This window comes from Leucopleurus acutus (genome assembly GCF_964270905.1).
Source record: "Leucopleurus acutus genome assembly, chromosome: 11".
Taxonomy (NCBI): Eukaryota; Metazoa; Chordata; class Mammalia; order Artiodactyla; family Delphinidae; genus Leucopleurus; species Leucopleurus acutus.
Genome location: NC_139152.1, coordinates 66,641,263 through 66,667,482, shown reverse-complemented (window position 1 = coordinate 66,667,482; position 26,220 = coordinate 66,641,263). Strand labels below are relative to the sequence as shown.

The following is a 26,220-nucleotide window of genomic DNA, read 5'->3' as shown; positions in this document are numbered from 1 at the left end:
AGAAAGGAAGACATTTAACCCGCAGTATAGCCTGGTTTCAACTGCTCCTTATGTGGCTTGCATGACTCTTTTAGGAACATCCCAATGCATCAGTATGTCTTTAAATATAGTGCCTTCACCTCTTTATTGCAGTCTAAATGTGATCTGATTATGTTGCATATGTTGAGATTAATTTATATTTAGACTGTTTCATATTGCTGTTCTCATCAACTAGGATTCTTAGATTTTTATCAGAATACCCATATTTTATACCTGCTATTTTAGGAAGTGGACATAAAACTTTACAATCATCCCTATTAAATAACAAGGACATCTACTAAAATATTTGTTGATATCTGCATTCCACATATCAGCAATCCTCCTCATTTTCATGCCTTTGGGATGTTTGCTTTGTTTGCATCTATCCAAGCACTCATGAAAGAAGTATTCCCCAAGTCAAATCATTAAAGATTTCCTTCTAAGAAGCTCTTGTTCAGTTATGAATCAGCATTAGTTTTATGCATTTTTATGAACAATTGGATATTTGTCTAACAGCACTGGTACCTGGCAGCCCATCTGGCATACTTAAATATCATGAAGGATCCTCTGTGATTATCTTTGATATGAAATGTCCATTTATATATGTATTACTAATTTTCAGAGAATTTGAACCTAACTAAGTAAAATTAATATTAAAATTCCAGTCAGGCATTAATTCTTTCTTATTCAAGATGTATTTCAGGAGTTAAGTGCACCCAGTCACCTGAATATATTTCAGTTATCATTATACATTACTAAAATAATTGAGATTTTTAAAAATTTCTAATTAGATTCTAGATTCATAGGATATCACTTGTTTTTTGTCTGTTTGCTAACTAGAAAATAATTTTGTAACTTCAACTTTAAAATTACTATGTATCTAGGTTTTTAGATATTTTGTGTATTTAACTTATATTACCAGTTAAATCTTGCTAAAAAAAGAAAAAGACCATTAATTAAAATATACCATTAATAAATTACTAAAATGAATGTTCATTTAAATAATTTATTTCTATAATTAAAATGCACACTGTTATATTGCCATGTTAATTCATAAATAATCTAAAACTCACCATGAATTCCATATTGAATTGAAGCTATAAACTTTGGTGTTTTTTTTTAAGGAAAATTAAATTGCTGTAGTCATTTATTTTAGTTTAACCAAATTTCTTTCTCTGAACTTTTCTACTTTTGACAAATTTAATATGGAGCATATCTATAGATCTGAACATATAATAACTAAAACAATTTTAGAAGTTCTAAGAAAGCAAGGATCAAAGAAACACTTCTCTGAGTTTCATTTGTGTATGAAACATTTGGAAATCATTACTTTCAAACTAAATGTGCAGTCTTTGGTTCTATAAAATATAATGGTTTAACCTTTGGTATCTGAAAAGTATTTAGGAATTCCAGAGTAGATATATACTTTCCAATCCCTCAATAACAGTGTAGACCTCTAACTAATACAAAATTAATTTCATGAGCAATGGACAACATTTTTCAGCTTCTAAGAATCCTTTGCTTTTAGACAAATTATTTTGTACTAAATGTCAAAGGAAAACATAGTTATTATTTTAAAGAAGTAGAAAGTTTTTTGCCTATATCTTATGCTTAATCATTGACTGTTTTTCAGATGAATTCATAATAAACTTTTGAACTTTGCCTCCACTTACTATGAATCAGAATTCAGAACAAGAGGGGTTGATCTTCAACCCCATTGTAAACTCTGTCACGAAACACTAGAAGGACTTGCTTACAAGAAAATCCCTTAATACAGTCATACTATGAGGTGACAATGTAGTCATAGTATTCCTGAGCACTTAAGGCTATATATACTTTAATACTTTTTCAAATGTGACTGTCTCTGATAATGTTAATGGATTCAGCACAGTTTAATATGTATGGGATGTACATTACTGCACATATTTTGGTTTTTCTTCTAGGTAAGGGAGCGACTGAGGGTTTCTTTAGAAAGAGTCTCTGCACTGGAAGAAGAACTAGCTGCTGCTAATCAGGAGGTAACATACCAAACTTTCTCCTCTTTTGAGGTGCAATATCGCTAACCTTATATCCCTTGTGTTTCACGTCACTTTTATTAAAACTGTCACAAAAAATAAATTACATTTGGTATATGCCACTGAACAAGACCTGGTAAAACTAGTTGCCAGAGTCATGCTTTCTGATTTCTGGTGATTCAGATCTGTCACTAAGAGATGAAAGGAGAATTATCATGAGCTAGTGATATGAGAGCTAGTGAGGTGGGGATTTAGAAAGACTGCAGTCAGAACGCCGGGCCTTTTGAGAAGTAAAACACAGCTCCAAAACTGGAAAACATGTCAAATATCTGTTAAATTTAGAAAATGTTACAAATGTGTAGTGGCATCATTGAATCCACTCTTCTGCTCTCATTCATAACTCTAAGAAAGTATTTTATAATCATCCATGGGATTTAAAGAGTTGTTTTTTCCTTAGAATATTTTACTTCTTTGGTTATTTGTCTACAAATGAACTTGGGTCATTAGATAAGATATAGATAGGTGAATAGGTGATAGATAAATAGATCTCAAATTAAATGTACATAGGGCACTAAAATAGCCCCATCTCTCTCTCTCTGTCTCTCTGCCTCTGTCTCTCTCTCCCTCTCTCAGATAATTTACAAGGCTACCTTTTTCAGGAGTTTATTCCAGGAATGCAAATGGGGGTATTATTGTTACTAAAACTATTTAGTAATAACTTCCTACTTTTAAATAATTAAGGAAGTGGGAGGCCAGTGTCATTAATTATAAGTCTTACCAAGAGATTCTTAACAAAGTAATATTTACATTTACATTTCACACATAAACAAATACACATTTTCAACCATGCTAAAAATCTTGTTGTTACAAACTCCCTAGTTTTTTAAAATAAGCTAGGCCAATTAAATGAGCTTCTATAGGCTTTTGTTTGTCCTAGGTTCAACAATTTAAACTTCAGCAATGAATTTCCCATTCTCACAGATGGTTTTGGAGTTATCACCCTTTAACACTTTTCTTTATATAATCTCTCCCATGAAGACTTCACCCATTTCTCATCCATCCAAGGTTTCAATGATGACTCTGGTGAAAAAGAAACCAAATCTATAGCTCAAAGTCCATGCTCTTTTCTGAGCTCCACAAAAGATTGTAAACATTGGTTTGGCATCTCTACAGGACTTTGCTTTGCTAATGTTTGTATAAATTGTTCTCTGACACACGTGTTCAGCAGGGGTTAATCAAGGATTAAAAACCAGCTTAGGGTTTGATAATGAAGACATGCACTAAAGGGACTGTAACCACTTATAGGGACCAATTTTTCTAGTTTACACAAAGGCACCATATGTGCTAATGGGCCTGGATCTCCGCTTAATTTTTCCTTGTGTCCCCTTAGGTTCTCTATGGTACATTAATGCAGTGAAATAATCAGTCTTCTTAAAAAGAATATGAGATAACTATATGTTCTGTTCTGAAAAGATCCAAAATGTTCTACTATACACAAAGGAAGAAGCTGCAGAGAATGCTCCCAATTTTGCACAATTACAAGTAATAATAACACATTATTATAGGACTAGGAAAAATAAATTTTGGATATAAATACCAAACTGTTATTATTAGTTGTCTTTGGTATTTGCAAATATGTACTATATATTTCTGTAGTGTTTGATTTTTTTAATAAATTTTCATTATGCTTATAAAGAAATGAAATAATAAAGATATTTTAGAGTCAGATGCCATTTTCCATATTAGATTATTCTATTGATAAATTAATAATAACGATAGCTAATATTTACCGAGTGCTTTAAATCTCTTGGCTCTAGTCTAAGTGCACATATATCAGCAAAATGATACTGGAAGTTAGGTACTACTATTGTTTTACAAGTGAGCCCAGAGAGGTTATTTCTCTTAATGTACCACTGTTCTCCCCTACTTGAAACTGTGGTTATCTTTGAATTTATCTTAGCTTTATGTATTCAGGTGATTCCAATCCATGCATTTAACTATGTCCACAGTCTACCCTACATCCATTTACTCTCAGCTTTTTCTATATACATTAAAACTACTGTAGTTCAGATCTTCATTATTCTCAACTGGGATATTATAGTATGTTTTCTGCTATATAATTCTTCAGGGTTAAAACAGCTAAGCAAAGCTCCAATCATATTGATTATTTTTCATAATATTTTCAGACATGTAATATAATGTAACATATGCCATATTAATATACTACTAACATAATAATATAATTTACATATTTATATATGTTAAAATATAATGGTATCTACTACTAGACCTGTAATATACTATTGAGCACCTCTTCAGTGGTCCTAACCTAAAAATCACCCTTAATTCTTATTACCCCTACTACTCTGAGTCATTCTAAGTTCTTGTTAAGTTATAGTATTCACTGTTTTTGAAAGCAGCCAACATTCTTCCTGACTCTAAATCTTACTTATGCTAATGTCTCTCTTGGAATGTCTCCACAACCCCAATTCACCCACTGAAATCATACTTTCCCATTTAAACTCAAGTTCAGACATCACCTTTTCAATGAAATCTTTTATGATTTCTTGCCAACAGTCATTGCTTCTTAGTTTAAATTGCTTAATCTCATTGCTTCAGCATTTATTATGACTGTTCAACAAGTATTAGAGTTAATTATATACCTGTCTAAGCCTAGTTCCCTGAGAAAGAGGGCTATGTCTTGCTCATTTGTGCTTATTTCACTCAGTACAGTGATATAAACCTTGTGATCAATATATATTTGTCAGATTGCATTGTATAGAGTTCATTCTACCTGGTGTTTTCACATTATTCCTTGGCTATCCCCTTAATAGACAGTTTGAACAACCTGAGGCATGCTCAATAAACAGCAATACACTGATCATATTATTAAATTAAGTTGTTTGTTATTTCAAAATATAATTATCGAGCAACTACTGTGTGCAGAAAATTCTGTGAGTTCCTGACAGGAAGAAATAGAAAAAAAATAAAATAATTAATAAAGCATTATGCAAATGTTTATATAATTTGCACTCCAGTGATGGAGACAAACATATAAACATATAAGTAAGATGTAATTTAGTACAGAACTAAATTAACATAAAATAGAGACCCAAACAAAGTGCAAAAGAGCCGAGAGAAAGGTGTTCATTCTAAACCAAAGTATCAAAGACGGCTTCACCCTTGAAGGAAAACAATGATTTGGCTTCAAAACTGTGGAGAAACATTTCAAGCTGAGCAAACAGTATGATTAAGGAAACCTAAAATTGCCTGTTTTAGGGATAATGGATGATATTGTATTGGTAAGAATTAGGGTATGAAAAGATATAGGAGTGTAGAGAGTTGATAGGATGCAGATCCTAGAGAACTCTGAATGCAAAGCTCAGAATTTGGAATTTATACTTTATGAAATGAGAAAGCTCTGAAGGTGTAGTTTTGTTTTTGTTTTGTAGTGTTTTGCTTTTTGGTTTTGGTTTTGGTTTTGGTTTTGGTAAAGTGAAATCCACTGAAAGTATGTTCTTTTTTTTTTCTTTTTGTGAGCTGTGGGGTTGGGTGGAGTAGAGCTGGAAAGTTGGCAATCTGATATGGCTAGCTGACATAGTCATCTGATACGTGATTTTTATAATGGTGCATCAATTAAACAGACATTTATTGAGCATTTTCTGTTTGCCAGTCATTGCATTAAGTACTGGGTATAAATATATTGATAAACTAAGATATTGATAAAGCAACAATTCTCTCAAGTCTGTTATGGAAGATAAACATGGTAAAAAGTAACTATAATAAGGAGTTATTATTTAAAGGATACAGAATTTCAGTTTGGGAAGATGTGAAAATTTCTGAAGTTGAATGGCAGTGATGGTTGCATAACAATGTGAACGTACTTATTGCCTCTTAGCTGTACACTTAAAATGGTAAATTTTATATTATATACCTTTTATCACAATAAAAAGTAATTACAATACAATAAGACTAAAGTGAAAATGAAAGTACAAGCTTTAGTAGTATTACAAAGGAGAGTAATTAATTGTATGGGCATGAATGAGGAAAAGCAGATGGTGTTACAAAAATCTTCCTAGAAAATTCCTGCAATTTGCAAGAACATGGATGAGGATGAACTTTGAGGGCATTAGACTAAGTGAAATAAGTTAGACAAAGAAAGACAAATACTGTATGATCTTATTTATATACAGATTCTAAAAATGTCAAACACAAAGAAACAGTAGATTGGTTGCCAGAGGCTGGGGTGTGGGGGAAATGGGGAGATGTTTGTCAAAGAATATAAACTTTCTGTTATAAAATGAATAAAATTAGGGGATCTGATGTACAGTATGTGCACTATAGTTAACAACACTGTATAGTATACTTGAAATTTACTAAGACAGTAGGTCATAAATGTTCTCACCACACACACACACAAATAGTAACCATGGGGATGGGGATGAATTGGGAGATTGGGATTGACATATATACACTAATATGTATAAAATAGATAACTAATAAGAACCTGCTGTATAAAACAATTAAATTAAATTAAAAAAAACTAATGGTAACTATGTGAGGTAATAGGTATGTTAGTTAACCTTATAGTGGTAATCATTTCATAATATATACATATATCAAATATTCACATTGTATACCTTAAACTTACACATGTTATTTGTCAATTATATCTCAATAAAGCTGGAAAAAAATTTTTAAATCTTCCTAGAGCAAAAAATTTACCTAGAATTTGAAAGGTGACTACAAAGAACTTGTCAGCTGGAGGTGGAGGAAGAAAAGGGAATCAGGCAGTAGTAGAGATGGGGATGAGACTGCAGAGAAAGGCAAATCTGAGTTAGCGATGCCTAGAGCCTGGGCTTCGTCCTGTAGACAATGATGGGTTAGCGAAGGGTTTTTAAAAGGGAAGAAATATAACCAGATTTTTAAGTTTGCAGACCAGTGTATAAAATTTAAAGATGAAAAAATATATATCCTAATCAAGGTACTGTGTTTATAGTTCAGATTTGTAAAAATCACTACTGTTTCTTGAAAGAAAGGGCTAGTGTTGCAAAATACAGAACTTGCACAGAGAACTTGAACTTGAACAGTCTGGCATTTCTTATGTTCTTTTAGTAGTGGGAAATATAGATATAAATGAAAGAATCAAAACAATATTATAAATAAATATATATACATAATGAAACTTTGCTGTCATTTTATGCCTCCTTGAATAGCCCTGCAAGGGCAGATTGTATTGTTAACACTGAATACATTTTCCAGGACATTGTCCTAAAAAAGTGAGTCCAGATTATTTAGACAGAGAAAATACAATCAAGTCTTTATTTCTCGCAGAATATTTTTGTTACTGCTTAAAATTAGAAAACTACAAAAAATGTACAGTAAAAGGAAATAAAGAGGAATAAATAGATTACCTTCTAACAATGTGTTCTCCTTTAGCAGAAGCCCATATGCTTAATTATTTAATTAAACCAGACAAAATGAATTATTCAGAAGCTACAGTAAATATTCAATTGACAGACTAATTTTCAGTGAATACACAGCTGTACATATTTTAAAAGCTTTTCTGCATGATTATATTATATATAAAAAAGAACTGGCACATTTAATTGTAGACTGAACTATATTTTTATGTTGCTTTCATTCTTTGTTTTTTTTTTATTCCAACTACTGAATTTACCAAGTTTCAATTTGAATTTTCTTAAGGAAATTAGCATTTCATGTTACCTCATCTACAACCACCCTTATTCCTGAAGTCTAATTTCCTAAGGAAAAATTAAAGAACTTTATGGGCAAACCAGGTATCATTCATATTCAGAAGAATATTGGATCAAGATGGTGAGGGGAGCTAGAGGCAGCAGATTCACATTTTGGGCGTTTATAGGACCACGGAATACAGCCATTGTTTTAAATACATTATGCATTTAATCATCACAACAGTCTTTTGAGTTAAGAACCAGTACTCTGTCGAATCCATGGAAATGAATGGAAATATGGAAAAGGTAAATAGATACAGGCAAAGGTGGAACCTACCCCCAAAAGCAAATAAAAGGCAGGGAAGGAGCAACGAGAGATGTTATGTGAGACTCAAGTGAGTCAAGAGTCCCTGAAGCAAAGAAATGATGGAAAGAGGGAGAGAGAGAGAGAGAGAGAGAGAGTGAGGGAGAGAAAGAGTTTTAAGTGTAGGGATTGGATGTGGTCGACAGTATTAAATGTCTCATGAAGGCATGTAGGAATATGTCTGCTATGAGGTGATTAGATTTACAATTAGGTCACTGAAAATGTTTGCAAAGACAGTTTTAGTAAACTATAGTGGAAGGAGAATAGCTGTGATGAAAAGAATTTGAGTCAATTAGAAGTTTAAAAATGGGAGACAGTGAGGAATACTCATTGAGAAGTTTGGCAATGAAGGAGAGAGGAGGCTAAAAGCTAAATAATTAGGCAATATTGAAAGACAGCCTGTTGAAAATGCTTACAGCCAATGCAAAGGAAGAAGAGACAAAGGAGAAGGGATTATTGATGGACAACACAGAAGAGGATAAGCGTGATTTGGAGATCAATGGCAAGTAGTGGAACTCCTTCCTCTGAGAAATGCAGGAAGGAGAACAGAATGTGTAGTAGAGAGATGAATGAAGATTTTGATTTGGAGAGGAAAGAAGACATAGCAATTTTATCAGAGAGTCTTGCCAAGGAAATGGGTTATCTGCTAAGGGAAGTGGAAACAGTTACTTTAATGAGTTTAAGGAGACTAAGAATACGATAATGTAGAATATGGCAAAGAGTCAATAAGACTAAGCAAGGACATTTTAGGGTGGGATGGTAGACCCAGAGGAAGTTCTCATTACATTACCCTGGCAAGTTAAATAAAGCCAGTTTCCACAGAACTTATAAACTGAAGCAACATGGATTCACCATGGTATTTCCTTATCTATTCTATGAAGTTCTGTTATTCATCATAATTTGAACGGAAGAGATACAAATATGAAACTAACATTGTCTCAGATGACTTTGGTCCAGAAGTAAAATGTTTCCCTAAACTTGACAGGAGTAAAAATCAGGAAGCTTCTGAAATCCATGAGCAACTCTTTATTTAAATAGTTAGAAAGATATTTGATAAAGATGATCCAGAAAAACATGTGGAAAGTGGAAAAGTTGTTGAGCAGTAATTATTAGAAAAATTTGCCTTGGGGGAGCTGATAGCAATACTCACCTAAATTTATAGGATCACTTATTTGCAGAATTAATGAAATGACCAAGTAATTTTTTTCTTCAAATTAAAACTGCCATATCTGTCAGTGGAAAATTCCAGATGTAGAAAAAGACACCACTGAAAAAATTGTTAAGTTAAATTATTTCAGAACCCTAAAATTGATAATTATTTATCTTGATAGACCCTTTGCCAGTTACTCATTTTTTTGGTTCTCTTAATTCTGTTTCTTTCCTGTTCTATGAGATAAAAGCAGATTTAATACTTTATGTCTCTCACTGCCTTTAAAAAATGATTAATCTTACAGCAGCTTTCTAATTTCCTGCATGTTTATGTATACCACACATCCTAATTCAGCTGATTAATTTAGTTTCATCATTAGTAACTGTATGAAACTGTTTTCATTATTAGTAAATTCCATGACCAACTGTGAATTAACATTCTAACAGAAAGTCAAATATAAGTTTTGTGCTTTATTAACATTGAAGCAAGTCACCATGGCTCAATTTAACAAAAAATAGTATTTTTTTAAATGACAACAGTGTTTGCAAAAGGTAAGGGCATCCTTGCAGCTCCAAACTTACATCCCTTGAAGACAATGAAAAATTCTTTACCAGTCTCCAATAAAGCCAAATGTTACGAGTCTCCAATAAAGTTATGAGTTAGGAGTCTCCAAAATGTTACGAGTCTCCAATAAAGCCACTTATTGGGAACCTACTCTTCCTGTTGGAGTTGTATCATTTTGGGTTAGAAAATTGTATAGTTCTTAATTGATTTTGTTTAATGGAAGAGTTTACTCATAGTTGAATGATGTCCTTTTTTGCTTTATATTGATAAACTCGAAGTTTCAACATTGTCAAACCCATAGTTATTTACAAAGGCCTAAGGTTCCTCATTATACCTCTAGATGTTTCTTTACTATACTGTATTATAAAAATAAGTGTAGAAACTGTAAATTACCCAAATTATTATCATCAATAGAAAAATGTCTTCTTTGCTGTTGATAATTGTACTATTCCAGTACAAAGAATCTTTCCCAAATTGAAAGAAATCAAGACATCTTATGACAATGTATGTTAAAACCCAACAGTGAAAAGAGAGCTAAAGAAATTGCTGTTTGCTACTTCCACTGTTTTTACTATTTCCAAGACCTCTATGAAGCAATTGTTTAAAATATAGTTTAAAATTGTCTCCTGTTGTTTATGAGACTTTTGAAGTCTGTTCGTAAGTCTTTTCAAACTCTCCTGTTTTGGTTAGAATCTTTTCTTTAACGAAAGTATAAGGTTTGTTTTTCTTGTGATGGCAGACTTGGTTGTTTTATCTTTGCACATGGAGATCATGAGCTGTTTTTTTCTCTCTTTATTAATAGCAAGATCATGCTTGATATTAATACTTTGATCATAAGCATCACGATTATTTTACACATGTGTTTATTAGAGTAGTCTTATTAATTTTAAAGCTAAATATTTGAGAGATTACTTATCTTTTTAAAAATGTAAGTAGAGTACTGAAATTTAGTGAGATACAAGGTACAAAGTAAAAATAAAAAAGAATAATAAATTCAAGTCAAAAGATTTCAGTTTGAGTTGACTCCTATATCTATCACTTACTGATTCTTTAATCCCTGGCAATTTATTTAACCTCTCTGCACCTCAGCTTTTTCATCTGTGAAATGGAATATAAATAAATTTTGGACTAGCCTATCTTTCAAAGAAGTCATGATGTTTAGATAAAATAATACACAAGGAAACACTTTGTAAACTTGAAGTACTAAAGTTGTATTGCTATTATTACGTTCAAAAGGTGAATATCAGGTAGTTATTAGTTAAGTAGATGAAAACTCTCTTCTGTTGACAATTCGAACATGCTGATAAAATAACAGTACTTTATTTTATACTCAGAACAAAATCTCCTTTTATTAAAGGAACAAAAACCTTATTATTCATAGGATGATTCTGTAACACATGCACTTTATAAATGACTCTGCAATTCACTCCTTTATGCAGCTTGTAAAAATAATAGCATCTACAAATTTGAGGGAGACTATTGTGTGCCTGGCTAAGCACTGTGCATATCCCCCAACACACACACACACACACACACACTTTTCAGTTAATCATCACAATGAACATCTGAGAGAATTGTAATTATTACTAGCATTTTGAAACTGAGGCTTCAAAGAACTAGGTGAATTGTTTTGCATGTTATCACTAGTCAGTAGCAATCCAAGTCCAGGATATCAGACTCCAAATTTGAGTGTTTAACAGTAGGCACAAGGCTGCCTGGCCTTTCTCTTAATAGCAAACTTTCTTTATATATGAAAACTGTGTTTCCAAATCAACAGTTTAACTTTTACCAGTTATTTAAATTCATCATGACATCTTCATATTTGTTGTATTTCTGTGGATTACTTCAAGGATCATAGCTTCACTATATTGACAGAAAGATAAAATAGGGATTAATTAATGACACGCCTTAAATCAATTAGTTAAATTAACCTGCATTTCAACTGCCATATATTGGGTTGAAATTAAACATTTAACTCTACAGAAAAGATACATTAAAACATCTAGATGCTATTTGCAGTTATTTGGATAAATTCAATTACTGGATTTTAAACTTTGCATCTAAATGTTTTCCCTTGGTGTACACTTCAGGGTGATGCTGCCTGAAATAAACAGCGTGATAGCATTGTATTAGTCCCTATACTTTCAGTGTAGAAAATGTGAGACCTCAAGTTCTACTAAACAATATCAAGGATTTCGGCAGCACTTCTCTGTTCCCATTTCATTTTGGCAGGGAAGAACAATGGATCTCAAATGTTGAGAAATTTGGAAGTTCCAAATAGGTGAGCTTTGGGGATGCTAAAAGGAAACATATGGACAAAAAGAATGCACAAATTGCTTTAATCTTGTTTTGTGTATGTGAGTGTGTGTGTAATTAGTAACTTGACTGCTCATGATTTTACTTTTTAAAAAGTTGATAGCAGAAAACATCATAAATTTGATCAGCTTGTATTTACCATATACTATTTATTTGTCTTAGTCTTTTGGGCTGCTAAAACAAACTATTATAGACTGGGTGACTTAAACAACCAACATTTATCTGTCACAGTTCTGGAGGCTGGGTAGTCAAAGATCAAGGAACTGGCAAATTTGGTGTCTGATAAGAATTTGCTTCCTGGTTCATCGATGGTGCCTTCTTACTGTGTCCTCACATGGCAGAATGAATGAGAGAGACCTCTGGGATCTCTTTTATAAGGGCACTAAAACCCATTAAATATGGACTCCACCCTCATGACCTAGTCATCTCCCAGAGACCCCACCTCCTACCACTATCACATTGGGGGTTATGATTTAAGATATGAATTTGGCGGAGGGGGACATAAACATTCAATCCATAACACCATTACCAGCATTTAGCCAAACTGCGAAGCTCCGGGGCACAGTCATTCGCAAGACTGGCCTCACTTCTGATACCAACTGCAAGTTCATGGGGCTCCCAGATCCATTCTTAGTTTTGATAATTCACTAGAAAGACAGAACTCACTGAAAGCTATTGCATTTACAGTTATGGCTTATTACAGGGCAATGATACAGATCAAGATTAGCCAAGGAAAGAAACACACAGGGCAGAGTCTGGGAGGGTTCCAAATGCTAAATTTCCATTGTCCACAGGATGCGTTACCTTCCTTGAATTGATGTGAGATAATTCTCCAACCTGGGAAGTTCACTCAAGCTTTGACTGTCCAGAGTTTTTATTGAGTTTTATTTTATTCATTACATAAGCATAATTGATTGTTTGATTGTCCATGTGGTTGATCTCAGCCTCTAGATCGGGACGCAAAGACTCCTAAATCATATGGTTGGTCTTTCTGACATTACCAGTCCCAATTTAAGACTATTAAGTGTGACCAAGCCCATCCTAAGATCCACCGTAATTAGACCTCACCCTAAACGAAAACATTCATATCAGGTATGATGCAGATTACCTCCAAAAGCTGAAGGCAAAGGCCTGACCTCTCTTCAGGCAAAGCCAAATTCTTTACTACACAGCTAGAGATCATCTTAACTGGCTATCCTAACTGAAGATTTTTTAATGAACACTTAGTGTTAATAATATCTCCTTATTTAATAACATGCTAATAAAGCCAATATGTTATTTTCCACTCAGAAAACACTGTAATTGGAAGATAAGGAGGAAGAAAACCTATAGGTGGAATCAGAATATGTGTTAAGGAAGTTTTAAAAGATCAATTAACAAGAGAGAAAGTGAGAAAGGGAGAGAGAGAGAGCGAGAAAGAGAGAGAGGGAGAGACGTGTGGAAGGGAGTGGGAGAAAGAAAAATATAGTTTTCTTAAGAGAAAATTGCAATACAGTTATAGTGTCAGAAATATTTGGGGGGCACCTACTGTTTTGGGGCACTGGGCCGGGTCAAGCACTTAAGTGCTGTGTTTTCACAGGCTTCCAGGAAGTTTCAGTCATTTACCTCTCTTCACCTTCAGGTTTATGGATCCGCACATTATGAGATATTTGCTGTTATTAACAGAGAGTTTATTGAGATCCTGCTAACGTCTCATCACCTTATAGGCAGAATGTACTGTCACTATTTTAAAAATGCAGAAAACATGGTTCTAAAGCTTGAAGTAACTCACCTGAAATACACAGCTAGTAAATAATTGAGCAACTGCTCTTTTGTTGAGTCTATCCATTTCTTCAGATCCCTACTTCTAAAAACTCTTCACAAGGTATTGATTATTTCCCACTGATTCGCAGAGGTATAGCTATTTTCTATCCAAGGAATTGGATGGATTTACAATCTCACTGATGTTTCTGTTGTATCAAGAACAAAAGGACAGGGAAGGAAAATAAGTTAATATTTCAATATTAGAAAAAGAGAAATCTACTGATATCCTTTTAAAAAAATTATTCTTTCCGATACACAGAAGCCTCTCATAAAGAGGAGAAATAGAAAGGTTGTCCACCCTAGTGTACTAGTTCTCCATCCTGGCTGTACACCTGCCTCACCTGTACAGCATCTGAAAAATACTGTATCCAGAAATTCTGATCCATTGTTAGCATGAGTCCTGGCCATCTGCACTTAAAAAAATTACATAGTATGATTCTGATTTGAGCCTATAGTTGAGAACTATAGTAGAGAAAAATCGTGGGCTTTGAAGCAGACAAACATAGGTTCGACTCAGTCTGCCATTTACAAGCTATGTGACTTTTACAAATAGTATCATTTTATGGAAAAGGAAAAAGGCACAGAGAAGGTAAATAACTTAAGTTCGTACTGTCAGAAAGTGGTAGAATGAATTCTACGTCATAGTTCATGATCTTAATCAGTACTCTGTAAAATCTACTGGACATGTACCGAGTACTTTTTGGGTCTTGAGGACATACCAGTAACCAAGTAAGAAGTAACTCCCTGCCCTCAAAGAGCTTATGTTAGAAATTTTTGATTTAAAATTAATTTTAGGTAGAGAAAAATTCTATAAAACAAGTTACACAGAGCTATGGATAGAAAGCACTGCAAATATAATCCACACTTATTTTTAGGTTTTTTCTGTGTTCTCTCAGTTCTTACTTTTGTAATATTAACCAATGCCATCTAAAACATTCTTATTTAGACATGAGTTTAGCAAAGAGCATGTGAAAAAAAAACATATCCACTTCATCAGGTAATTGCATTTCAGGGATAATTTATTCTATGTTTCTACTTATTTAAGTGAAATTGGAAATAATGTATGAAAGTGAATATAGAGAATAAGTCTAAAAATCAGGAAGTAGAGTTATAATTCTGACTTTCACTGAGTCCATTTGAACAGTTTATAAAGAAAAAGACAGACGTGGGCCACTATACCAGGGATCAGCAGACTTCTTTAAAGGGCCAGCTAGTAAATACTTTAGGCTCTGTGGGCTAGAAGCTCTTTACCACAACTACTCTACCATTATAGAGCAAAAGCAATCAGACAATTATGTAAATAAACGAGCTTGGCCCTGTTCCAGTAAAAACCTATTTATGAGCAATGGAAATTGCATTTCTTTTACCTTTTATGTATCACAAAGTATTATCCTCTTTTGATTTTTTTCAACCATTCAAAATGTGAAAACCTTTTTTATCTTGTGGGCCTGACAAAAATAGGCAGCCTGGAGGATGTAGTTGGCCACCCTTGCACTACATGATCACTTAGGTCATGTCCTAGAGGCTTACTCTGTCACAGCCTTCAGCAGCCTTTCACGGGGCTGCTGCCTCTACCTCGATACAGCAATAGCAAGAAAAACTTCTCTGTACTTGAAGACTTCACATGTGTTGGTCCTCAAACTGAAGGGTGTATAATGGTCACCTGGAAGAATATTAAAATGCAGATTCCATTTTAATGAAATCTGCATTTTAAGGAAGCATCACGATGATGTTGAACTGCTAGTAAGAATCTTGATCTAAATATAACATAAATATAGGACATAGAATCTGTAAACTGCAGATTACAACACAGTGAGATATGTATCACAATAGAAAGAAAGAGACAAAAATATGAAATGTTCTATGAGAAGTGGATAGTAAGAAGCAGTTAGAAGTTAGTGTGGGCAAGTGGAGAGAAAGTGGCAAGTACAAAACCATCATTCTATCTAGACTATTCAATTGGGTGCTGTGAATATATTCTGCCCTGGCTGATGACAAGGAAGGAAAGGAGTAAGCATACTCCAAACAGGAGCTGTAACCACCGCACCTGGGTATTTACTTTCCCCCTAAATGGTTCTGCTCTTCGCTAGCTCTGTGACTACAGGCAATTTCCTTATAACCTCTTTGCGTCAATTACCTCAACTCTAATAGAATTTACCTCATCAGGTTGTTGTAAGGGTTAAATGAGTTAATACACTGTCGACTGAAAAAAATGCACAAGGTGAGAGTTGTGAGTTAGGTTTTAGTTGAGGCAAAATGAGGACTATAGCCCAGGAGATGGCATTTCGATAGCTCTAAGAAACTGCTCCGAAGAGGTAGGCGGGAAGGTCAATATATATGTGATTTTGGTGAAGGGGGAGTACCTGCAATCAAGTACATATTTTTTACAGAAGTTTTCTGCTAGTTTCATGAAGGTTACTGCTAGTCACGAGGAGTAGATATCACCATGAAGGATTTTAGTGCTTTTCTAAATATGAGGAGGTACAAGAATTGGGCTCATAAAATCTTCTCCTGAAAATATCTAACGATCTGAAGACCTGTTCTGCCAGTTTTTCCCAGAGCACAGAGTGCCTCATTCTTGATCTCCACCATGAACTCCTTTCATAGGGTGTTGAAGGTCAGCAGCTGCAGTGGTTCATAATTTAATCTTCGTAGAGGTAGATGGCAAGTGTCGATGGCAAGTGTCAATTTGTAGGTGACACATGTAGAGTGCTTAAAAGTGCTTGGCACGAAGTGTCTTCCAGTAAATATTATTGTTATTGATGTTGACGTTGATCTTTTTAGCCATGATACTGTTCGACTCCTTTTTAATAAGATGATTGAACTGAGATCTGGAGAGGTGGAGTGTGTGTCCACCGTGGGACTGACCAGGTGACAATTTACTGGGGATGGGAAGAGGCTTACCATTCATTCTCTGTAAACTTCATTTTCTTCACCCATAAAAATAAGGTATAAAGACCACATAAGCTGTGGACCCTTCCCATTCTGGCATTTTATAATATGTACACATTTAAAAATCACATAAAAATAAAATTGAAATGCGTGCAAACGAATATAACGCAAGATTACTACCTTTAGAACCCAAGCAAATGGATTACTTTAAAAAGAATTGTTCCGAATAATGGGTTTAGTATGCTGCTTTTGTGATTTCTAAGGAAGGAACTAAATGGATGAAGCCTTTTTATTGCCCTGGCTTGCTTTTTTATAAGCAAGGATGACTAATGGATATTGTTTCTGCCTTCTACATTTTCTCAAGTACTTTCAAGCACTTTGAAATGCTTTTCTTTCCCTTAAGACTCTTTTCCTTAGCATAACAGAGATAAAAGGAATTGTTCCAGGACACAGCCTATAATTTTGTCACTTCTGCCCTGATTGGAGGAAAACAACAACAACAAACCTCAACTATGTACTTACAGTATTAGCCCTGCCTGGCTGAGGAGGTCAAATTTCATGGTGCTGAAAGAATAGTATAGTCCATCTCCAAAGAGATTTATTTTATTTTTTTCATAGGCTTGTTGGCCATTTTGATTTTTTAAGCATTATTGAGGTATAATTAATATACAAAAAATGTACATTTTGTACAAGTATACATTTTGATGAGTTTGGACATATGCATCCATTCATGATGCCATCACCACAGTCAAAGTAATAAATATATATATCACCTCCAAAAAAGGTCCTTGTGTTCTTTTGTTGGTTTTGTTTTGCTTTGTTTTTGTCATAAGAACACTTAGATTAGATCTATCCTCCATTAAAAAATTATTGAGGGGGCTTCCCTGGTGGCGCAGTGGTAGAGTCCGCTTGCCGATGCAGGGGACACGGGTTCGTGCCCTGGTCCGGGAAGATCCCACATGCCGCGGAGTGGCTGGGCCCGTGAGCCATGGCCGCTGAGCCTGCGCGTCCGGAGCCTGTGCTCCACAACGGGAGAGGCCACAACAGTGAGAGGCCCGCGTACCGCAAAAAAAAAAAAAAAAAAAAAAAAAAAAATTATTGAAAGAAAACAATTTAGGTGATACAAACCAGCTTTATTTAACACGTTGTGAAGTGGACAGTCTCTTTTCAGAAAACTACAAAATGGGATGGAAGGCAAGAAGCTTTTATAAGATAGAGAATAAAGAACAAGGAAGAGAAAAATAGAAAATATCTGATTGTCTGGGCCCACACTGTTCACCTTGTTACGGGTGGGAAGACCCAGAGTTGGCTTGGTGTTTGGAGTTGACTGACTGGATATGCTGCTTTTCTGGTCATGAAGAGCATTTACAAGGACAGAGTTACCTAAGTTACCTAAGGTCTGGTTTGCTGATGTGGGTCCATCTCGGACCTAGAAAGTTATTTCAACATCTCCTAACATATGTTAAAGTGCACAATACCATATTGTTAACTATAGGCACTATGTTGTACAGCAGATCTCTAGAACTGATTCATCTTGCATAACTGAAACTTTATATCCATTGAGCAACAACTCCCCATTCTCCCCTGCCCCCAACCCCCAGAATGCACCAGATATCTTTTCTGATCTCTGCAGCTAAGCAGGGTCCAAGCCTGGTTAGTACTCAGATCACAGAGATGAATTTTAATGTGATGTTTTAAAGGATTCAAATATATGTTGATGGAAATATAGCACCTTTGGATTACTAAAACAGAAGGTTCATTCTAAAACATCCCAAATTTCCTGACAGCAGATGGACTGCAGTTGAATAAACAGATGACAGAGATGTGATTAATATTATCTAGACCTACCTTTATTAATTTAATAATCAGTATTTGCTTGATGAATTTAATACTACCTTGTATACATGAAATAACTAAAGAAGAAACTTTTATTCATGTCAGCATAATTCATAAAAGAGTAAATATTGAGACTTTTGAAGACAGACTCTTAGTCACAGAGCGTACCTGCTACTCTATAAACGTAAGTTCTCAATGGACTATTTAGTTTGCTGTGACCCTGTTCTCAGCATAACTCGGTCTCCTCATTTTGCTTTTCTTTTTTGTTTATTTGGAGGGGAAGGGATATATGGAGTCAGTTGTCCCTCTGCCTTTAGCTGAAGCCCAAACCAAATTAGCATATTTCGATACTTCTGACTTTAGAGAGTAAGGGACCTAGTGGTAGTGACTATGGGGAAAAGGAAGAAGTAAGCCTTCGTTCCATGTCAAGAAGTACTTTATCATAATCAATACCTATAGTAAGTCCTATTTGCTTTTTTCATTCTGAGACAAGTGTTAAAAGATAAACTGAGGCATATTAAAAATTTGTAAGAGTTTATTGGAAAAAAAAATCAAATCGAGCAATGCCAAACCAGAAGTGGTCAGGAGTGCTCCACCATAGGAGCCAGGGGAAACCCTCAGAAATAGTGCGGGAGCAAAGAAGAGAAATTATTTGATTGGCTGTAGCTTAAATCCTAACTGGCTGTTTGTGATCGGTTATCCTAAGTGTTTGGTTGTGTAATCTTGAGGCGTCACAGGCTTAGATTTTGGTTTGCTTCTGTAGGTCGCTTTGGCATTAGAGCCACCTCAATCTAATGGCCTCCTTTTTTAATTAAACTATTTTTTAAGTAGGATTCTGCTGTCTTCTTTAGGGAGGGAAGTTATTAGCAATGGCATCTTCCAGGGTGATGGAGATTGCAATATACTTTTTCCATGACATTCAAAACTTTCAACTAAATTGCTGCCACCATTCTCAGCACTCAACACTGAATTATTGCAGTTGTTTACATGTGGTGTTGCACTTCTCAGTGTCATTTGTTTACATCAATGAATATTTCCACCCCTCCTCATTTATTTATTTGCTTATTTATATTTTCAACTGAGGCTTGCTTTCTTGCAGTGAAAAATAAAATTTGTTCAGTATGTGTTTTTCTATTATTGACACTTTGGAAAAACTCTTTAGGACTTCTCTTTTGCTTTTGTTCTCTGGATTAATTCCTGTACTTTACCACACTAACAGCCTCCTTGGCCATTTTTATTACTATTCTTTCATCTAATGCCATTCTTAGCTGCTACTCTACTACAATAGCAGTACTGTGCCTTAACAAAGTCCACTAATACTGTCCAATTTAAGCTGTTTTGTTTATATGCTTCTAATGCATTTATATGCTCCTAATGATAATGCCAGCATTTGATTTTATTATCGTTTTAAATATTAAAGAATTATTTCAATAGTGGAAATAAATAAAAATAAAGAGTAACCAAGTATCAGAAAAATGTAATGACTGAAATACCAATTAGATGAAAAGGATAGAGATAGTTTGATAGAGAGTTGTAATTTAAATCAGAATTACATATCAATAACTATACTAAAATACAGCTATTGTTGAATGTTATAGTTAACGTTGGAAATAGAAATCTGAATCATTCACTATAAAAACAAATCTAAGGAAACATTTGAAATGTTATTGTTCTTTCAACCATTGTCTTAAACTTAAAACTAAAAATAACAGTTTTGCATGACAGTTACTGTTTTAAGAATGGTCTTAAAAATCTTTAATATTATCTTAAAAGAATTTTTTCATCATTAAAAACTAAATAAGCTTAGATTCCGTAGTCATACAAGGTATCTTTATGTTTTTAGATATAAGCAGATGTAAAATTTGGAAATAGCCAAATTGCATGTACTGTTTGTGTACTATCTATTTCATCAAAGCGTCACCAGAAACTTACTGGTGATGTGCTTTTAAATTTTAATATCCAGTCAGTTCATCTAATGGGAATTGGAAAGGCTGGTCAGCCAGAGTGGAGGAGGTTAAAAATAAAAGTATGCAGTATGTTCTAATTAATTCAGTAATTATTTATTGACTGAATAGTATAGTGGTAAAAATTCTAAGCAACCACCAAATTAAACTATACTTCCCACCTCCAAGCTACCTGGTCATTCATTTGGATAAATGGATTCATTCTTTAAATCATTAATTAAATAACTATTTTTTAGACTTGACAAGAGGTTAATCCTCACAATACAAACCTCTGATTCCCATCTCAAGACAATTTGATTGTTCATTGGATCAGTTACGTTTCACAAGTTTTCAGTCTATCCATTCTCACTGAAAAACAATGAAAGTTAATGTTACACATGAGCTGATCAAACTGCATTGGAATACATGAAGTTGCTTTTCACTGGTTTTAATATGCTTCAGTGATGCTCATAAATCTTACGTCCAAAAGCCAGAGCTGGAAAGTGAAATTGCTATTGTCTTAGTATCCTTAGTTCTGTTTGAATAAGTGTCTCAATCTTTTTGGTTTCCCAATTAATATATAACAACACAAATCCAAACTATTGTGTCTGGAGAGTTGAGTTGCTTAAGTGTAAATTGTAAATCCTTTCTGTTCTACTAGTTGCTTTGTCTTTGTTTTTTTCATGTTGCAACCTCAGTGTAATCTAAGCCCGGAATTCAGCTAAATTAGAATAAGTTATCTGTGTAGAAGCAAATTATGTGTTGGTGTAGTGAGAATTCTGTAAGTCTCACTCTTGGAATTGTTAATTGAGTTTGGGGTAAAAATAGATGAAAAGAATCTTTGTTAATTAGATGTGGGCACTGTCTGGAAGTTGTTGTTAAATACGTAAAGGCAAATATGAATTTAAAAACATCAGAATGAAGATCTGAGAATTAGCATGAGTATGGTAGACGTGATTTATTTTTAAAAGTAGCTGGGAAATTTTCAAGGTAAACTGGAATGGCTGTGCCACAAAAGAATTATAAATAAAAATGATAAATAATGTAAACAGCATGATTTCTATTCCTAAAAATAATTGAAGACATCTTATGTGTCTAAATTGTTTTGCCAAATCAGGGCAGATAAATTCTTCTGCTGTCAGACCACAGAACTGTAGTCCTGACCTAGATAAATATTTGGATTGTGTATGCAGTGAATCATTTCATTAATTTTCAAAAGGCATTATAGCGTAATGCTTAAAAACCATCCATTTTGAAAGTATCATACCTGGGTTGGAAACCTTTGTTGTATCTTTTTCTGTATGACCTCAAGTATATTATTTATGCCCTTTATGTTAGTTCCCTTACTTATAAAATAAAAATAATAATACCCAGTTTATAAGGTTACTGGGAAGATTAAATGAAATAATGTATGTAAATTGCTTTGCGTGTATGTGGCATATAATTGATGTTCAACATAGAGCAACTATTATTATTGCTAGCAGTTCTTAATTATACATTTAATTTCTAAACTCCTATTCCTTATTTGTCTTCCTTCCTTATCCAACTTCAGGGAAATATCTCGTACATTGACATTTTCAAACAGATGAGGAAGAGGAAAAAAAGTGAAAATTAAATTAATTTACATTGCTTTTCTGTTTCCACTTTAAGAATTTTGTTGGCAGAAACAAGTTTCTGGATACCCTTGGAATTCCACTTTCCATCTAATGTCAATCTGTCCTAAGTCTAAAGCATATAAACACAGTGTGTACTTCAGTGCAAGTCAATCATATTATCTAGGCTACAATACACTTGTAAAATTTTTTTTTAATATTTTAAGACAATTAAATTGCCTATTACTTTATATTTATAGAGTATCTCTTGTAGACTTTCTTTAAGCTGCCCTTCCATGGTCCTATCCCAATCCTCCTTTACAGTTGTCTGTGCCTTCTACATCACCTCCTCACACTGAGAGTTGTGAATATCCTACAAGGCTATGTCAATATTTCTTGTTCTTTTCTTTCTGTATTTTCCCAATGAGCTCTTCCATGCCCAGGGCTCCTTTTTAACCTTGAATCATGTAATATGAACTTTAGGAAAGACTTCAAGTTCATATGGTCTTTTATGTGGATAACTAATTTGCTTCTCCATGTATACATTCTCAAGTATTTTTCCATCCAATTTTTCCAACTCCCTATGGGACTTTTCCATTCATACAGTCTGCTGTCATTCAATACTCCATAAATATTTCTAGAGTGCTTTCTACTTGTCAGAGAGTTTACTAAGAACTGGGAATAAATAATCAATCAGATATAGTTTCTGGTCTCAAGGCACTCAGCATCAAAATGGGCAGTCAGAAAACTAACAGCCAGTTGTGCTAACGAGTGATAATTTGTATGATATGAGTTATTGGAGAATGCTAAGGAATTATGTAACTTAAATCGCTGGGATGCCACCCATCCCACAGTGCATGACATATAAGCTAAGACCTGAAAGATAACTGAGAAGAGTTAAGGAGGAGGAAGGGTGTGTAAGGAAAAACTCTGTCCTACCTTCTGTGATTCTCCTTTCCGCTCACACTGCTGCTACACTCGCAGCACTTCCAACACCAGTTGTACGGGAGTTTTCCCCCTACCAAACAATTCACTGCAACACCAACAGAGTGTCCTATAGTTTAACTCAATTCTGACACTATCTACCTGGAGATAGCACCAGATCCTACAGGTTAAGGGCTCAGTCCCACTCCCACCCTACTTCAGATGCCAATTGCAAGTCCAATTTGTCATCTGTGCTTCTGACTGAATAGGTATAAATCAGAGACTCCCACTAACCCCTCCTTGGGTTTGATTAATTTGCTAGAGCAGCTCATAGAACTCAGGAAAACATTTACCTAACCTACGTTTACCAGTTTATTAAAGGGTATGATAAAGGATACAGATGAACAACCAGATGAAAAGATACATGGAGTGAGGTCTAGGAGGGTCCCGAGTTCAGGACCTTCTGTCCCTGTGGAGTTGGGATATATCACCCTCCCAGTATGTGGATATGTTCACCAACCTGGAAGCTCCCCAACCCCTATACTTTTGGGAGTTTTATGAAGGCTTCATTACATAGGCATATCAGTCATTAAGTTCATTTCCAGCCCCTGTTTGCTCTCTGGAGAATGGTGGATGGAGCTAAAAATTCCAAGCTTGAAATCACAGCTTGGTCCTTCTGGCGATGAGCCCCCATCCAGGAGCCCACCCAGAATCCCCCATTAGAAAAAAAGATGCCCTGAGTGCTGTTGTCAGGAATTTACAAGGGTTTTAGGAGCTCTGTGCGTGAGCATTCCAAATGGATATAAACACTCACAGCCAAGATGGCATTTTGGGTGTGTGTAACTGCAAGTCCTTCAATAAGCTAGAACATGAAGTATGAATAAGAAGATAAAGGTGATCATTATTACATTATAAATGCTTACAGTACATCGTATACAATTAAGTATTTTACAGTCCAAACACACTAAAACATAGGTATAATTATCCTTCATTTTATAGCAGAGGAACATGAACTTGAGGTTAAGAAACTTGTATAAAATCATACAACCAGTAACACCTAGAAGGGCCAGGACTCATCCTAGGCCTTTTAAGAATATTTAAGAATGCTATGCTTCTCGGAATCACCTTCCAAATAAACTACTGTGTGAAATTATTTGTCTCAGGGTCCACTCTCAAGAAATCTTAAACTTGGAAGAAAGGATAGTATAGATGAAATGATGTAAAGAAGAAAAATTTATATAATGTGCTGAGCACAGTTTTTGGCACATTGTAAGAGCTCATTAAATGATTGTTATTTTATTGTTGTTGCCTTACTGCTTCTTTCTTTGTTTCCTTCATTTACTAGAATGTAAGCTTTTTGAGAGAAGGGCTTTTTTCCCCAGTGGTGTGTCATATTTAGAACAATGATCAATGAATATTTGTTGAATAAATAGATTAATACATTTTAGGGACTTCTCTGGTGGCACAGTAGTTAAGAATCCGCCTGCCAGTGCAGGGGACACGGGTTCGAGCCCTGGTCCGGGAAGATCCCACATGCCGTGGAGCAACAAAGCCCGTGCACCACAACTACTGAACCTGTGCTCTAGAGCCTGCAAGCCACAACTACTGAGCCCACGTGCCTAGAGCCCGTGCTCCACGACAAGAGAAGCCACCACAATGAGAAGCCCGCACACCACAATGAAGAGTAGCCCCACTCGCCACAACTAGAGAGAGCCTGCGCTCAGCAACAAAGACCCAATGCAGCCAAAAATAAAATTAATTAATTAATTAATTTAAAAAAATAAAGTGCTGCAAAGGACTTCCCTGGCAGTCCAGCGGTTAGGACTCTGTGCTTCCACAGCAGAGGGCATGGGTTCGATCCCTGGTCAGGGAGCTAAGATCCCGCATGCCACGTGACACAGCCAAAATAAATAAATAAATAACAATAATAATAAAAAAAATAAAGTGCTTCAAGAAAAGAACTGTCAACAACTCTACATCTGGCAAAAAATATCCTTCAGGAATGAAAGTAAAATAAAGACATTCTCAATGAAGGCTAAGAGAATTTATCATCTGTGGGCCTGCTGTAAAAGAAAGTTAAAGGAAGTTCTTCAGGCTGAAGGGATATGACCCCACAGATAAACTTGGAAGTTTAGGAATAAATAAGGAGCAACAAAATATGAAAAAAAATACATTTTAAACACTTGAGAAATGTGAGAATATAGAGATATGAAATAGACTCTATTATTTTCTCCCAAATCACATTTCTCTTAAGAATCACATGTTTCTGTGCATTTCCTGACACCTGAAGTTTCCAAGATGTCAACTTTCAGTGATGTTTTAGCTGTCTTTTGAAGAGGACATCTTACAGCATATGAAGAACTCACTAAAACATTTTTATGAATCTCAAACTTTTGTTTTCAATAATGAATTTCATTTTCTGAACTCTCTGCCTGGAAAGTTTTTCTCCCAGTTAGCCACATTGCTTCCTGCCTCTCATCTTCAGGTCTATACTCAGAAATCACCTAATTCCTAATTAAACTGCACCTCATAGCATCCCTCCCTTGCTTTAATTTTCCCTTTGTAATTATCGCCATTTAAAAATGTATTCCACTTATTTTTGTTTGTAGTTTGTCTCACCCAACAAGAATGAATTAAAGAACTTTGCCTTTTCCCCCTATTAATTTTCCTAATACCTGATATATCATCAGTGAAATATCAATGAATGTATGTGAAATGAATGAATCTCTCCAGGTCATCAAGGAAAACTGTTTTTCAAAGAAAGAGGATAGAAGAGAGTCTGTTGCAAGACATACTAGGAACCCTGAAATAGTCTGGTAGAAAAAGGGATGGCGGCTGAGGAATTTTCCTGACTAGAAGACTGGCCACCAAGACCACCAGTAGTCCACTGTGTGAGCTCAGAGCTTGTCAGAGATTGATAAGAGCCAAAAACAACCTGACAGAGGCAAAGGTTTAAAGAAAAAAACTTGGAAGGCTGCCTTGGGAATATAATGGGTTTGGGAGTGCCTAGAAGCAGTGAGTCAGGCTGTCAGAAGCTTAATGAGCTATCAGGAAACACAAAGAAGGGTCCAGGCAAAGCAATAAGCCAGAGAGCAAGAATCACACAG

The 26,220-nt window shown here is 34.8% G+C and overlaps 1 protein-coding gene across 13 annotated transcripts in view; it reads left to right on the top strand.

Moving 5' to 3' along the window:
* The window catches only part of PPFIA2 (PTPRF interacting protein alpha 2), a gene marked incomplete at its 5' end in the record, with an annotated part of 476,541 nt that overhangs the window by 292,389 nt on the left and 157,932 nt on the right, over positions 1-26,220 (top strand). For 12 of the 13 annotated variants that reach the window (XM_082850009.1, XM_082850006.1, XM_082850004.1 and 9 more), the window contains one exon: positions 1,962-2,036. The exons of the other annotated variant lie outside the window; for it this stretch is intronic. In XM_082850009.1, coding sequence (XP_082706135.1) covers positions 1,962-2,036 — 75 coding nt within the window. The remainder of the gene's footprint in view (positions 1-1,961; positions 2,037-26,220) is intronic. 13 annotated transcript variants of the gene reach the window in all.